At 33.8% G+C, this 17493-nt stretch overlaps 1 protein-coding gene across 2 annotated transcripts; it reads left to right on the top strand.

The window, feature by feature from the left end:
• The first annotated feature begins 7043 nt into the window (after positions 1–7043).
• LOC130614669 (UBX domain-containing protein 6-like) lies at positions 7044–17445 on the top strand. Of its 2 annotated transcripts, none has more exons than XM_057436106.1 (3): positions 7044–7185; positions 14451–14650; positions 15616–17445. In XM_057436106.1, exons 2-3 carry the CDS (start codon positions 14469–14471, stop codon positions 16817–16819), a joined length of 1386 nt encoding a protein of 461 aa, XP_057292089.1. In that variant the 5' UTR covers positions 7044–7185; positions 14451–14468; the 3' UTR covers positions 16820–17445. The 2 variants fall into 2 exon arrangements, with proteins under 2 accessions (XP_057292089.1, XP_057292088.1); XM_057436105.1 differs by lacking the exon at positions 7044–7185 and adding an exon at positions 13865–14021.
• The last annotated feature ends 48 nt before the right edge of the window (positions 17446–17493 follow it).

Here is a 17493-nt window from a genome sequence, read left to right as displayed (position 1 = left end):
TTATGCGATATTACGTTGTTATGGCCATCGACAGAAAATTTAAGTACTTTTTTTGAATTATGAAGGTATTATGCAGTATTATGCGATATTACGTTGTTATGGCCATCGACAGAAAATTTATGTACTTTTTTTGAATTATAAAGGTATTATGCAGTATTATGCAGTATTATGCGATATTACGTTGGTTATGGATTATTGACAGAAAAAATATGTATTTTTTATGGAACGATAGAGAGTATTATGAAGGCATTATGCAGTATTATGCGATATTACGTTGGTATGGCCATCGACAGAAAATTTTTGTATTTTTTATGTAACGACAGAGAGTATTATGAAGGTATTATGCAGTATTATGCGATATTACGTTGGTATGGCCATCGACAGAAAATTTATGTGTTTTTTATGAATTATGAAGGTATTATGCAGTATTATGCGATATTACGTTGTTATGGCCATCGACAGAAAATTTAAGTACTTTTTTTGAATTATAAAGGTATTATGCAGTATTATGCAGTATTATGCGATATTACGTTGGTATGGCCATCGACAGAAAATTTATGTGTTTTTTATGAATTATGAAGGTATTATGCAGTATTATGCGATATTACGTTGTTATGGCCATCGACAGAAAATTTATGTACTTTTTTTGAATTATAAAGGTATTATGCAGTATTATGCAGTATTATGCGATATTACGTTGGTATGGCCATCGACAGAAAATTTATGTGTTTTTTATGAATTATGAAGGTATTATGCAGTATTATGCGATATTACGTTGTTATGGCCATCGACAGAAAATTTAAGTAGTTTTTTTGAATTATAAAGGTATTATGCAGTATTATGCAGTATTATGCGATATTACGTTGTTATGGCCATCGACAGAAAATTTAAGTACTTTTTTTGAATTTTAAAGGTATTATGCAGTATTATGCAGTATTATGCGATATTACGTTGGTATGGCCATCGACAGAAAATTTATGTGTTTTTTATGAATTATGAAGGTATTATGCAGTATTATGCGATATTACGTTGGTATGGCCATCGACAGAAAAAATATGTATTTTTTATGTAACGACAGAGAGTATTATGAAGGTATTATGCAGTATTATGCGATATTACGTTGGTATGGCCATCGACAGAAAATTTATGTATTTTTTATGAATTATGAAGGTATTATGCAGTATTATGCAGTATTATGCGATATTACGTTGGTATGGCCATCGACAGAAAAAATATGTATTTTTTATGTAACGACAGAGAGTATTATGAAGGTATTATGCAGTATTATGCGATATTACGTTGGTATGGCCATCGACAGAAAATTTATGTATTTTTTTTGAATTATGAAGGTATTATGCAGTATTATGCAGTATTATGCGATATTACGTTGGTATGGCCATCGACAGAAAAAATATGTATTTTTTATGTAACGACAGAGAGTATTATGAAGGTATTATGCAGTATTATGCGATATTACGTTGGTATGGCCATCGACAGAAAATTTATGTGTTTTTTATGAATTATGAAGGTATTATGCAGTATTATGCAGTATTATGCGATATTACGTTGGTATGGCCATCGACAGAAAATTTATGTATTTTTTATGTATTATGAAGGTATTATGCAGTATTATGCAGTATTATGCGATATTACGTTGGTATGGCCATCGACAGAAAAAATATGTATTTTTTATGTAACGACAGAGAGTATTATGAAGGTATTATGCAGTATTATGCGATATTACGTTGGTATGGCCATCGACAGAAAATTTATGTGTTTTTTATGAATTATGAAGGTATTATGCAGTATTATGCGATATTACGTTGTTATGGCCATCGACAGAAAATTTATGTACTTTTTTTGAATTATAAAGGTATTATGCAGTATTATGCAGTATTATGCGATATTACGTTGGTATGGCCATCGACAGAAAATTTATGTGTTTTTTATGAATTATGAAGGTATTATGCAGTATTATGCAGTATTATGCGATATTACGTTGGTATGGCCATCGACAGAAAATTTATGTATTTTTTATGTATTATGAAGGTATTATGCAGTATTATGCAGTATTATGCGATATTACGTTGGTATGGCCATCGACAGAAAAAATATGTATTTTTTATGTAACGACAGAGAGTATTATGAAGGTATTATGCAGTATTATGCGATATTACGTTGGTATGGCCATCGACAGAAAATTTATGTATTTTTTATGAATTATGAAGGTATTATGCAGTATTATGCAGTATTATGCGATATTACGTTGGTATGGCCATCGACAGAAAAAATATGTATTTTTTATGTAACGACAGAGAGTATTATGAAGGTATTATGCAGTATTATGCGATATTACGTTGGTATGGCCATCGACAGAAAATTTATGTATTTTTTTTGAATTATGAAGGTATTATGCAGTATTATGCAGTATTATGCGATATTACGTTGGTATGGCCATCGACAGAAAAAATATGTATTTTTTATGTAACGACAGAGAGTATTATGAAGGTATTATGCAGTATTATGCGATATTACGTTGGTATGGCCATCGACAGAAAATTTATGTGTTTTTTATGAATTATGAAGGTATTATGCAGTATTATGCAGTATTATGCGATATTACGTTGGTATGGCCATCGACAGAAAATTTATGTATTTTTTATGTATTATGAAGGTATTATGCAGTATTATGCAGTATTATGCGATATTACGTTGGTATGGCCATCGACAGAAAAAATATGTATTTTTTATGTAACGACAGAGAGTATTATGAAGGTATTATGCAGTATTATGCGATATTACGTTGGTATGGCCATCGACAGAAAATTTATGTGTTTTTTATGAATTATGAAGGTATTATGCAGTATTATGCAGTATTATGCGATATTACGTTGGTATGGCCATCGACAGAAAATTTATGTATTTTTTATGTATTATGAAGGTATTATGCAGTATTATGCAGTATTATGCGATATTACGTTGGTATGGCCATCGACAGAAAAAATATGTATTTTTTATGTAACGACAGAGAGTATTATGAAGGTATTATGCAGTATTATGCGATATTACGTTGTTATGGCCATCGACAGAAAATTTATGTACTTTTTTTGAATTATAAAGGTATTATGCAGTATTATGCAGTATTATGCGATATTACGTTGGTTATGGATTATTGACAGAAAAAATATGTATTTTTTATGGAACGATAGAGAGTATTATGAAGGCATTATGCAGTATTATGCGATATTACGTTGGTATGGCCATCGACAGAAAATATTTGTATTTTTTCTGTAACGACAGAGAGTATTATGAAGGTATTATGCAGTATTATGCGATATTACGTTGGTATGGCCATCGACAGAAAATTTATGTGTTTTTTATGAATTATGAAGGTATTATGCAGTATTATGCGATATTACGTTGTTATGGCCATCGACAGAAAATTTAAGTACTTTTTTTGAATTATAAAGGTATTATGCAGTATTATGCAGTATTATGCGATATTACGTTGGTATGGCCATCGACAGAAAATTTATGTGTTTTTTATGAATTATGAAGGTATTATGCAGTATTATGCGATATTACGTTGTTATGGCCATCGACAGAAAATTTATGTACTTTTTTTGAATTATAAAGGTATTATGCAGTATTATGCAGTATTATGCGATATTACGTTGGTATGGCCATCGACAGAAAATTTATGTGTTTTTTATGAATTATGAAGGTATTATGCAGTATTATGCAGTATTATGCGATATTACGTTGGTATGGCCATCGACAGAAAATTTATGTATTTTTTATGTATTATGAAGGTATTATGCAGTATTATGCAGTATTATGCGATATTACGTTGGTATGGCCATCGACAGAAAAAATATGTATTTTTTATGTAACGACAGAGAGTATTATGAAGGTATTATGCAGTATTATGCGATATTACGTTGGTATGGCCATCGACAGAAAATTTATGTATTTTTTATGAATTATGAAGGTATTATGCAGTATTATGCAGTATTATGCGATATTACGTTGGTATGGCCATCGACAGAAAAAATATGTATTTTTTATGTAACGACAGAGAGTATTATGAAGGTATTATGCAGTATTATGCGATATTACGTTGGTATGGCCATCGACAGAAAATTTATGTATTTTTTTTGAATTATGAAGGTATTATGCAGTATTATGCAGTATTATGCGATATTACGTTGGTATGGCCATCGACAGAAAAAATATGTATTTTTTATGTAACGACAGAGAGTATTATGAAGGTATTATGCAGTATTATGCGATATTACGTTGGTATGGCCATCGACAGAAAATTTATGTGTTTTTTATGAATTATGAAGGTATTATGCAGTATTATGCAGTATTATGCGATATTACGTTGGTATGGCCATCGACAGAAAATTTATGTATTTTTTATGTATTATGAAGGTATTATGCAGTATTATGCAGTATTATGCGATATTACGTTGGTATGGCCATCGACAGAAAAAATATGTATTTTTTATGTAACGACAGAGAGTATTATGAAGGTATTATGCAGTATTATGCGATATTACGTTGGTATGGCCATCGACAGAAAATTTATGTGTTTTTTATGAATTATGAAGGTATTATGCAGTATTATGCAGTATTATGCGATATTACGTTGGTATGGCCATCGACAGAAAATTTATGTATTTTTTATGTATTATGAAGGTATTATGCAGTATTATGCAGTATTATGCGATATTACGTTGGTATGGCCATCGACAGAAAAAATATGTATTTTTTATGTAACGACAGAGAGTATTATGAAGGTATTATGCAGTATTATGCGATATTACGTTGGTATGGCCATCGACAGAAAATTTATGTATTTTTTATGAATTATGAAGGTATTATGCAGTATTATGCAGTATTATGCGATATTACGTCGGTATGGCCATCGACAGAAAATTTATGTGTTTTTTATGAATTATGAAGGTATTATGCAGTATTATGCGATATTACGTTGTTATGGCCATCGACAGAAAATTTAAGTACTTTTTTTGAATTATGAAGGTATTATGCAGTATTATGCGATATTACGTTGTTATGGCCATCGACAGAAAATTTATGTACTTTTTTTGAATTATAAAGGTATTATGCAGTATTATGCAGTATTATGCGATATTACGTTGGTTATGGATTATTGACAGAAAAAATATGTATTTTTTATGTAACGACAGAGAGTATTATGAAGGTATTATGCAGTATTATGCGATATTACGTTGGTATGGCCATCGACAGAAAATTTATGTGTTTTTTATGAATTATGAAGGTATTATGCAGTATTATGCGATATTACGTTGTTATGGCCATCGACAGAAAATTTATGTACTTTTTTTGAATTATAAAGGTATTATGCAGTATTATGCAGTATTATGCGATATTACGTTGGTTATGGATTATTGACAGAAAAAATATGTATTTTTTATGGAACGATAGAGAGTATTATGAAGGCATTATGCAGTATTATGCGATATTACGTTGGTATGGCCATCGACAGAAAATTTTTGTATTTTTTATGTAACGACAGAGAGTATTATGAAGGTATTATGCAGTATTATGCGATATTACGTTGGTATGGCCATCGACAGAAAATTTATGTGTTTTTTATGAATTATGAAGGTATTATGCAGTATTATGCGATATTACGTTGTTATGGCCATCGACAGAAAATTTAAGTACTTTTTTTGAATTATAAAGGTATTATGCAGTATTATGCAGTATTATGCGATATTACGTTGGTATGGCCATCGACAGAAAATTTATGTGTTTTTTATGAATTATGAAGGTATTATGCAGTATTATGCGATATTACGTTGTTATGGCCATCGACAGAAAATTTATGTACTTTTTTTGAATTATAAAGGTATTATGCAGTATTATGCAGTATTATGCGATATTACGTTGGTATGGCCATCGACAGAAAATTTATGTGTTTTTTATGAATTATGAAGGTATTATGCAGTATTATGCGATATTACGTTGTTATGGCCATCGACAGAAAATTTAAGTAGTTTTTTTGAATTATAAAGGTATTATGCAGTATTATGCAGTATTATGCGATATTACGTTGGTATGGCCATCGACAGAAAATTTATGTGTTTTTTATGAATTATGAAGGTATTATGCAGTATTATGCGATATTACGTTGTTATGGCCATCGACAGAAAATTTATGTACTTTTTTTGAATTATAAAGGTATTATGCAGTATTATGCAGTATTATGCGATATTACGTTGGTATGGCCATCGACAGAAAATTTATGTGTTTTTTATGAATTATGAAGGTATTATGCAGTATTATGCAGTATTATGCGATATTACGTTGGTATGGCCATCGACAGAAAATTTATGTATTTTTTATGTATTATGAAGGTATTATGCAGTATTATGCAGTATTATGCGATATTACGTTGGTATGGCCATCGACAGAAAAAATATGTATTTTTTATGTAACGACAGAGAGTATTATGAAGGTATTATGCAGTATTATGCGATATTGCGTTGGTATGGCCATCGACAGAAAATTTATGTATTTTTTTTGAATTATGAAGGTATTATGCAGTATTATGCAGTATTATGCGATATTACGTTGGTATGGCCATCGACAGAAAATTTATGTATTTTTTATGAATTATAAAGGTATTATGCAGTATTATGCAGTATTATGCGATATTACGTTGGTTATGGATTATTGACAGAAAAAATATGTATTTGTTATATAGAGAGGATGTCGGATAATGCGGTTTCATTTGTCGGGTCCATTTGGTTGGAGAAGTATGACTGAACGTCTGTCGGACTTTTAATATCGATAAAGTATGAAGGGTACTAGTTATGTTGTACGTCGTGTGTCGGGACCACTTAGCCCGGTGCTAAATGAAGTCGTTCCCATTTTTTCGAATGTTTCGAAAAAATGTGCCTAAATACAAATATTTAAATTCTGGCAGCCAAAATCTTACAGGCGGAAGGCGTACCCAAATTTAAATTAACTGCCCAGATATAATTCAAAGATGGTGCGCCAGCTGCAAGTTTTTTTTTTAAATCGTCCTGGCGTCCCACAGTCCCACAGCCGGGCGACTATAGCAAACAGATCTTCAATCACAACCATTTTTGTGTGAGGATTTCATTTGGTGATTCATTGGATAGATAGGTGTGCATATTTTACATGGCTGCAGAACTAGGGGGCGGGGGGAATGATAGTTTTATGTCCACCAAGAGATTCTGGGTTTGATCCCGCATATCATCATCATCATCATCATTCTCGGCTTAACGTCCGTTTTCCATGCTAGCATGGGTTGGACGGGGTATATTAATGACCCTCTTCCAATCTGATCTAGACTGTGTTAGATCTAAACTCAACTTCCTCTCTATCAAGTCTGTCCTTATAACCTCCTGCCAAGTCTTTCTCGGTCTGCCTCTGGGCTTTGCCCCAGGAACTATTAAGTCTCTACACTTTCTTACCCAATTATCCTCCTCCATTCTTTTCAAGTGCCCCAGTCAATTCAATCTTCTTATCTGGATAACATCTTTAATTCTACAGAGACTTAGCCTGCTTCTTAGCTCATCTGAACTCTTTCTGTCTCTCAGACTGGCATTACACATCCACCTAACCATTCTCATATCATTCCTTTCTAAACGGTCAAGATCTTCCTGCTTCACTGCCCATGTCTCACTACCGTACAACATAACACTTCTTACACAGGCCTCATACAACCTACCTTTTACCTCAATTGACAGGACTCTGCTAGTCAATAAAGGATGTAACTCTCTAAACTTTTTCCAAGCAGAACCTATCCTGCAAGTAACACTTCTTCCAACACCCCCTTCACTGCCCAACATATCACCTAAGTAACAGAAGTTCTTAACTATCTCTAACGAGCCATATATAGATAATAAATAGATAGCTATATATATTTTGAGCTTAGGTTGCCATCAAAGATACGTTATGTTCGCGTCCTCCACCCAACTCACTTTGAGTAATAAAAACCTGAGTCGGTAAGTTGGAAAAAAACCGGAAAATTCTTTTTGCAAGATGTTTAAGGTTGAAGGAATTTGTACCTCGTTTACCGTCGTCTGTATCTCAGGTGTACCATACGGGAAATTTTCATTATTCATTATTTTGCCCCTCTGCCTAGCTAGCTTGAACCCGAAACCGTCGAAGCCCGAACCGGAACTACAGTGCCAAAAGTCAACCTCTGGAGAGTGGGACATGTATCCAAATGAGGCAAGGCTTGATCGTACAACTTTGTATGACACGCATTGGAACAAAGGCCCTTCGAAATTTAAATTAACACATTACATTATATTTGAAAACATTCAAAAAAAGAACGCTTTCAATTGATTGCGACATCAATCGAAATTAAGCAATATCTTATAATAGGATGCATTGAGTGTATTTCATTCTTTGTGGAACTGTGATGAATATGTTCATCATTTATATATATATTGAATATTTAATTATTTTTTTATTTATTTTATTATAATATGTTTTACTATACCGGTTCAGTAATTTTTTCATGCAAGGTTAAAGAATGTGGCTCAGGGCCGACTTAAAATTGGAGGGTCAGGAAATAAATCATGACGACATGCGCGGTGATTCAAGTTGTTGTTGGAAATCCTCAGTGATGATGGTGTGGTGATGTGTGAAGCATGTCAGAGGGGTTTATTAAGATATTCTTTGAGTCATTAGTTCATATTTTTTTCTCTGGAGGGAAAGTGAAGACAGTAATTAAATTTTTTTAAATAATGAAATTTTTTATGCGGTAGTAAATATACATGCGGGTGGCCAACGGTAAACTGAGGTGTGACTTCCTTTGTCCTAAAAAAAAATTTTGCGAGAACTAATTTTCGCAAAATACATGGAATCACAGTCCCGATATTTACCAAGTGCCCCAGCCAACGTATCTAAGTGATTATGTAATGCCCAATGTGCTCACAGAAATGGAGGTAAAAATGTAAACAAACTAAGCGGAAAAGTTACCTCCATTTCTGCGCGTGCAGGAAAAACACAGCACTATGATTGAGTGTGTTGACAAAAACTCGCAAAAATTAATTCCTGTAAAAAATTATTTCCCTTTAGGGTACTCCTGTGGCTACTGACAGTTTACAGGAAGGCAGTGAAAAAGGGTCTGCAAACGATGTGGAGTTAGCGCTATACTGTTTTGTGGCCCTGGGAACGAATTTACTTGCTCCAATCTGAAAATCCTGGGAAAAATATGCCCGACTGCCTGACTCATTTTTGCAGGATCTTCAGGACGCGAACATGATGGTGGTCTTTAGCCCGGCCTACTTGTCTTTTTTTCTTCTAATTCTTCTTCTGCAGTTTTTAAGTGAGGGAAAAAAAGAGTCAGGTGGACCCTGATTTGAATTTTTGACAGTTAAAAAAAACGAACTTTGAATTTTTAAAATTTTTCCCACATAATTTTGTAATTACTCATAATTATGCGAAATTTTATGGCACTTTAAAAATGGTAGGGGGAATAGAAGCAGTGATCAGAAAACGAAGAAGCTTTTTAAAAAGGCCTTCCAGCAATTGAAATGAAATTTTATACTAAATGCAATGTTATTCACATGTTTAACAAACCAAACCTTCGAGAGCAAGCATATGAATTCACTGCAACATGATACGATTATACAGATTTACCTCAATGAGTGTGCTTGTGTCGACTTTTTTTCTCTTTTTTTAAGAAATCTCTCTGTATCTTTCCTTTTCAAAACTTATTTTTTAACTGCGCTACTTCGTTCGCTCTGTTTGGTGAGCACTTTGTTTTTAATGCTGTGGACATGCTATAGGTGGATTTCTTTGAAGAAACTCTAGTTGTTTTTTCATAGTATATGTGAGCATGTGAGGTCACAAAGAACGTAAAAAAGAAAGCTTGTGGAAGAGCCTGGTGTTTATCATCATTACTTATTCTTTTTTTAGTTGTACACTATGTCCTGCTCAATTAGCAAGAGCCATTTACAGGAGGTAGGGTGTTTATGAACATTTTATAAGCAATAAAATGGAATTATGAAGTACGGAATATGACATAAGCAGCCTTCGAATTTCGCTTCAGCACGCGGCAATTGCCGAAGTAATTGCCAAAGTATTAGCAGTTATAAAGCTTTTGCTTCGGCAATAGCATTGCCGAAGAAAAACTCGATCGTCGACTGCTGTAGTTTCCCTTTTTTTATGAATATTCATATTATCCATACTCCTAGATTTCATCAAACAGATATCGCCACAATGACACAAATAACTTTCCACTGCCCACTTCGAAAACGACGAGAAATAAAAAACATATAGTCCCGATGCCCCCAGCTATCGAATTCTCTTTTAAGGGAGAATTTTGTAAAACCCTTAAACGACGTGAAGGTAGACAACACAATCCCTTCAACCAATGCACTGCACTGTGTTGACAAACTTAATATTGGCCCCATAGTTTTATTCAGTTCGGCCTGCGGTTCAATATGGTGGAGTGACCAAGTAAGGTATTATCGTTTCCAAGAAAAACAAAAACATCAGGATTAACTCAGCTGCATTTATTGATGTTTGATACTCTTTAAGGCTTGGCATCATATTTAATTTTTTTTCATTTTAAAAAGTGCCGAAGAAAGTGCTGAAGTCTGCCAAGGCAATTGCCGAAGGTTTTCAGTGCTTTTGACCATTGTCTTTCTGCCGAAGGACTGCCGAAGTGATTTTGAAAAATTGCAAAGTTACTTCGGCAATTATTTACCGAAGCAAATATATCTAAAATTTGAAGACTGCATAAGAATGAAAGAAATGACAATAAACAGAATTATTTATTAAAAAGCAAAAACAAACTACCCTAACAGCTAATAATCATGGAAACCATCCTCAACAGCTGCCCTCTATTCATATGTATATTAGACGGCACCAGTTGAACATCTTATTACTTAATTCTCAATAACTTAAACAAATAAAGTTAACTAACGTTGGGGTCTAGGTTGATTAGGTTGAGGCTCGTTGAATTTGCATCGGTGACAACTTGTTTGTATTTTTTTTGTTCACGCTGTCAATTAAAATTTCAGCCAATCAGCGACGTGAATTCAGATCGTAAATTCAAATTCAAGGAGGGTCCACCTGAGGCTCTCCTGTTTGACTTATACTTTGGATTCTTTCTACTTTTGGCGCCACTGTACTGTGTAGTCCCTGTAATGCAGAGAGCGTCAGAAACCCGGGCTAGGTGGCCTTATGCAAACTCAATTAGGGTCAGTCTGCTCTGCCAGACAACTCCCTTTAACATCCAACCGCCCACACAGTGCGCCATCTCCCATTTTCCCTCACATCATCATCATCATCATCATTCTCGGCTTAACGTCCGTTTTCCATGCTAGCATGGGTTGGACGGGGTATATTAATGACCCTCTTCCAATCTGATCTAGACTGTGTTAGATCTAAACTCAACTTCCTCTCTATCAAGTCTGTCCTTATAACCTCCTGCCAAGTCTTTCTCGGTCTGCCTCTGGGCTTTGCCCCAGGAACTATTAAGTCTCTACACTTTCTTACCCAATTATCCTCCTCCATTCTTTTCAAGTGCCCCAGTCAATTCAATCTTCTTATCTGGATAACATCTTTAATTCTACAGAGACTTAGCCTGCTTCTTAGCTCATCTGAACTCTTTCTGTCTCTCAGACTGGCATTACACATCCACCTAACCATTCTCATATCATTCCTTTCTAAACGGTCAAGATCTTCCTGCTTCACTGCCCATGTCTCACTACCGTACAACATAACACTTCTTACACAGGCCTCATACAACCTACCTTTTACCTCAATTGACAGGACTCTGCTAGTCAATAAAGGAAGTAACTCTCTAAACTTTTTCCAAGCAGAACCTATCCTGCAAGTAACACTTCTTCCAACACCCCCTTCACTGCCCAACATATCACCTAAGTAACAGAAGCTCTTAACTATCTTTAACGAGCCACTGTTGTACATCATTAAAGCTGGAAATACTTCATTCTCTATAATCTCACCTTTGCAACGCTTGCATACAAACTGTATGTCAGCTCTTAACCTTCCACTAATACTACTGCACTTCTTATGTACCCAATGCTTGCAAGTCTGACAAAAAATTGAGTTACTACCAACCCCTTTCCTGCAAACTCCACAAGGCCACTTTCCAACTACAAGGTCACACTTGGCTGCAATGCTACTTATCATGACTTTAGACTTTGCTGTGTTTACCTTCAGCCCTTTCTCTTCTAGTCCTTTCTTCCACTTCTCAAACTTTTCAACTAATTCTTCCATCAACTCTGCTATGAGAACCAAATCATCTGCATACAATAACTCCCATGGACAACCTGTTCTGAACTCCATCGACAGCGCTTCTAAGACTAGAATAAACAACAAAGGACTAAGTACAGAACCCTGATGTACACCAACATTTACACTAAATTCATCACTAAGTGAATCGTTAATCCTGACACGACTTCTAGCATTGCTGTACATAGACTGAACCATCACATGACCTGGTTTAACTCGGGCTATGGTAATATTCAATGCACCTTTATGATAATTCAACTGTACATGCGTTCCTTACAGCTCTCCATCGTTTTACAATATCAAAAAGAAAAGAGGTGAAAAACATGTTTTTATAAGTTTGTTAGGGACAAAGGCTTGTTTTCTTCAGTTTTTTACCTTTCTTTCTATCAATTTCTTTCAAATTTTCAGGAAACGGTAATAATAATAAGATACAACTTATAGGTACTTTTCATTAATAACAAAACGCGACAAGAAAAGTTATTACGAAAGAACGTGTTTTCTCCTTAGTAAACTCTTATAAAAGTGTGATGTGTACCTCTTCAGATCGCAAACTAAGCTGCGATAGAGTGTTTTCCTGAATTATCGTGAAGGTGTATTGCCTGTATTGAATTGCTGCCGAGGAGAACCGAACCCCGGTCTCACCCACAAAGTGCAAGAGTGATAACCACTGAACTGTGGCGCCATTATTATATATAATAATTTCTGTAGCACAAAGATAAAGAAAAAATCAATTATTATATTTTTATTTGTTCTAATAAGATTTTATTCTGCTGCTTCCTGTTGCTAATAATGTCAAAGTGTTGATAGTTGGGATAGGATGAACCATCTTTGAACACAGTGGCCCATCCTTAAACGCACTGTCCTATCTTTTGAGATACTGCCCTGTAAATTGATGACCCAGGACCAATTTTTGACATGGGGTAAAATGTATTTGCAGCATGAAGACATTAAACTTATTACTAATTAGGAGTGTGTTTTATCAAGAAGGTTCTCTAGAAATCTTTTTTTTTTTGAAAAATCTTTATCCATTCTCGAGATATTTGTCTTTTAAGTTGCGCTATGTATGCGAAATTTGATTTCATGAGTTAGCATTTAACGTAATTATGGTAACTAAAGATTGAAGTTTATGTGAAATTTTTAAAATTCGTCAAAGTGAACGGCCAGAAAACATTTTTAACTATATATGGCTTGTCGAAAATGTTGAATATATCACCCTCGCAGAGCACTCAAGACATCATACATAATTAGTGAATCTTCTTATTCCAAATTACAAAGAACCAATTAAGAAAAAAAATATTCAAATTAGGCAACCTTTCAAGCTCTTTCATATGCAATTAATTTTATTTTTTTGCGGGAGGTAACCCTTAAAAAACCACATTACACAATTTTTGTGAGGTTGGGAGGAATTTTGTTCATACGTTCACTACTATTAAAATTGAAAGCTGATTTTAATCTCACCCTGAATTCTAGCATAACTGCAATCACGAAAGCTATTGAAATTTATACAATTTCAAATAAATGGACACCAACTGCTTTCAATACTTTTTTACCACAATATTGCTATATATTTGTCATTTCAGAATAAAATAGAGGGATTGTATGATGTGGTTTCTTTGCACACATTTGCGTACATGACAACTAATTTTGTGCACAACACCAACGTACACGTGAACATATATGTAGCATACAAATAAAACTGGCAAATGTTGCAATTTTTGGTAAATAGATTATGATGTTGTAAAAAGATAGGGAAAGAAGGTTCAGAAGTTTTTTAGAAAGAGCTAGACAATAAGTAAAAAAGCAGAGCTAGATTTTTGTTTCACCTTAGAGATTTTCTCCAAGATCTTTTCAAGAAAAAACTTCCGTGCAGTTTCATTGTTGCTTCATGTTGTTTCATTTTTTAATTAACATAACTTGTTATACGAATTTGAAATGATTTCCAGGGAATGGTTACCCTATAAGTATTTTAATTTGATTATTATAATAATATCTGCAGTATATCTATCTCTCCACATTTTATACTCAGGAATAAGGAACGAATCAACAATTAAAAAATGTCACATATAAAAGACAGGTGAACCTGTGGATTTATCCTACCTACTATTTTCCTTATGGTTGGTCTGGAAAATTATTTATTTGTTATATAGATATACTGAAGTGAAATAATGTCTGCAATAAAAAGATTCTTCGAGAAGAAAAAACTTGATAGCAAGTTTAAGCAAGCTGGCTCTGGTCATAAATTAACAGAAGAAAGAAAACTACCAACTAGCAGCAGTTCTAGTAAAACTGACACACGCAAGCCCCAGACAAGCAGTGCTGCCCGTGCTGGTGAAGCAGCTCTGGCAAGGTATTGTAATTAGTTATTATTCTTTTTTCACTTACGGAAATTTCCATAACAAGTCAATTATTTTTTTATTTGGTAACTAATCATCTCCTGTGCTGTAGTAATTTTGTAATAATTTTTGTGCTATTTTGTGTTATCTAACTACATTATAAAGGTTCGTTCTAGTTATGTCAAAGAAGCTGCAATTTTTTTTACTTAAAATCTCTTTGATCTCGCCTTTATTTTTGGCAAGATGAAATGTCCTTTTTTAAAATGGTTACCTTCTTTTTTCAAGTTATAGAGGAGTAAAGCTTTTAAGAAGTTATTTTACAAAGATTCCAGTTGTACAGTACAGTCTGAATGTAATCTACCGCAGACGCGAAACTCGCATAAATAGTTACACAGAACAATAACATTGCGATAGCTTTTGTTTTTTTGAGCAAATAATTGCCTCGCTGATAAACAATGACCCCACGCGATCGATTGTTTAATCATAATAGGTTGCAAGATCAATTTTAGCAATCTATTTTGCGCGAACTCTTTTGAAATTTTTAATTGCAGTAATTAAATATACAAATCACATTTTAAAAGTTTATAAACAAAAAGCGGCGATAGAAATGTTTTTTTAAATCGCATTTTAAAAGTTTAAAAACGAAAAGCGGCAATAGAAATGTTTTTTTAAGATCGCATTTTAAAAGTTTATATATAAACGAAAAGCGGCGATAGAAAGGAGTTTTTAGATTGCGTTTTAAAAGTTTAAAAAAGAAGAACCGCGATAGAAATGTTTTTTTACATCGCATTTTGAAAGTTTATAAACAAAAAGCAGCAATAGAGATGTTTTTATTTGTTTCAATAAGGCTTGAGCTGTTTTCCTTTTCCAGCTAAAAGCTGAAATAAACAGAATTAAAAAATTGTTGAACCCTAAATAAAATGTATACACTTGGTTCAAGGGATTCGTCTTTTCATTTGTATCTAAATGCTCTTTCTAGGTTACAGCAAAAAGAACCAGTAAAAAAACCAACCTCAACAACTGCTACTTGGAAACACAAAACTGAATCTCAAGGTGGAGCCACAGCTATAGATTATGAGCATATGAAAAAAGACTTTACTGCGCAAGCAGCCAAGCAAAATCAGTCTACTCCACACCATTTGAGACAGGATGGTAGCATGGCAGTCAAGTCAAATACATTGGCTGTAGATGGAGTAACGTTTTTGTGCCCAATATGTCCAGCTAGTTTACCAAAACCAGACATTTACAATCACTTGGCAAACTGCCTAAAAAACGAGCTCGACACCGAACCATTGATGATTTCTGTTACCATGATACACACATTAAATCGAGACCGCAATGCTGTTGAAAATTGTATTCACGTGCTTGGAAAATATCTACAAAACATTATTGATCATCAAGATGAAGAAAAGTATCGAAAGATACGGAAAACGAACAAGGTGTTTTCTGAAAAAGTGGGTTGTTTAGCTGGCGTTCCAGAGTTTTTGTTGAAGGGTGTTGGTTTTCACTTGGAAACTCTTCCATTTGCGGTAAATGGAGAAACATCAGATCACGATTTTTATGTTTTGGATGAAAATTTGGGCAAAGATCAAGAACAATTAGTTGCTGCCAAGCAAATGCTAATGGATGCTGAACCGTTGGAGATTAGTCTTGATCGAAACTTGAAAGTTTTTGAGCCATCTTCAAGTGGTAATCATATTGAAGTCCCTGCATCATTTTATTCAGTAACATCGTCCGAGCTTAAGCGTGAACAAGCTAATCGCTCTGAAGAAATCGAAAGGTCTAAACAACTACGAACAAAAGCTATGAGAGATGAAGACAAAAGCACAAATAAACTGGGAAATCGAGCTAATTATAAACATACTGTACTTAGAATACGATTTCCTGATGGTGTTCTGTTGCAAGGTACCTTTTCGAGTTCAGAATCAATAAACGATGTTAAAAATTTTGTTCGAGAGAATTTAATGTTAGATTGGTTGCCCTTTTCGATCAATGATGCCATTGGTCGAACTTATTCTTCTGAAACAGCTAGTTTGAGCAGTTTAAAACTTACACCAGCGGCCTTGGTGACCTTTTTTATTGATGATACAGTTAAAGCTGACGTTGCTAGTTCTTCACCAGATGGTAAACTACAGTTCCTCAAGGATGAAGCTTTAATTTTAATGCAAACCTTGACAATTTAAATCATTGGTGTTTTTCTTATTGATATATTTTTTTAATTAGGAGAGTAAATTATAATATTCAAGGTGTGGAACATTTATGGGTTTCTTGAATTCATGTTACTTCTATCATTCCTTATATTTAACAAGCCAGACTAGGACTTTTATGAATAGATTCCGAAAGAGTTTCTAAGGTCTTTTCTTCGAATAAGGTGGAGTGAAGTTCGTTTTAAACATCCAAATTCCTTATAACTAAGGTTATTTTTTTCTTAAAGTCCTCGAGACATTCCTTAAAATTTTAATATGGGTTTTGGTTCCGTCTGAAAATGTTCAATGTACACAAAACAATGTGTGAATGTCTTTGTTGTGGTATTGTGTAGCATTGTTTTTGTAACAACATTAACCCCCTGGGTATTGATCGATTCATCTTTGTTTTTATTTCTCATTAAAATCCTACTGGATTTTAGATGCATTGCAAGATTTAGTTGCAGTGAAACGAAAGAGTTCTTACAGAAATATTTTTTACAAGCTTTTTTGTTTAAAGAAAACATGACATATTGTTAAAATTTGTTATTTATTAAAAGCTTTTTTACGTTAGGCGTAGTTTGTGTGCTGTACATAAGATTAAAAATATAAACAAGTATCCATCACCTTTTGCTTGTTTCTTAGCTGAATGAAGGAGTAGATGTAAACGAAAA

The sequence above is a fragment of the Hydractinia symbiolongicarpus genome, chromosome 11 (assembly GCF_029227915.1).
Source record: "Hydractinia symbiolongicarpus strain clone_291-10 chromosome 11, HSymV2.1, whole genome shotgun sequence".
In the NCBI taxonomy this organism is placed as follows: domain Eukaryota; kingdom Metazoa; phylum Cnidaria; class Hydrozoa; order Anthoathecata; family Hydractiniidae; genus Hydractinia; species Hydractinia symbiolongicarpus.
Note: the sequence above shows the minus strand (reverse complement) of the source record. Positions and strands in the feature narration are given on the sequence as shown.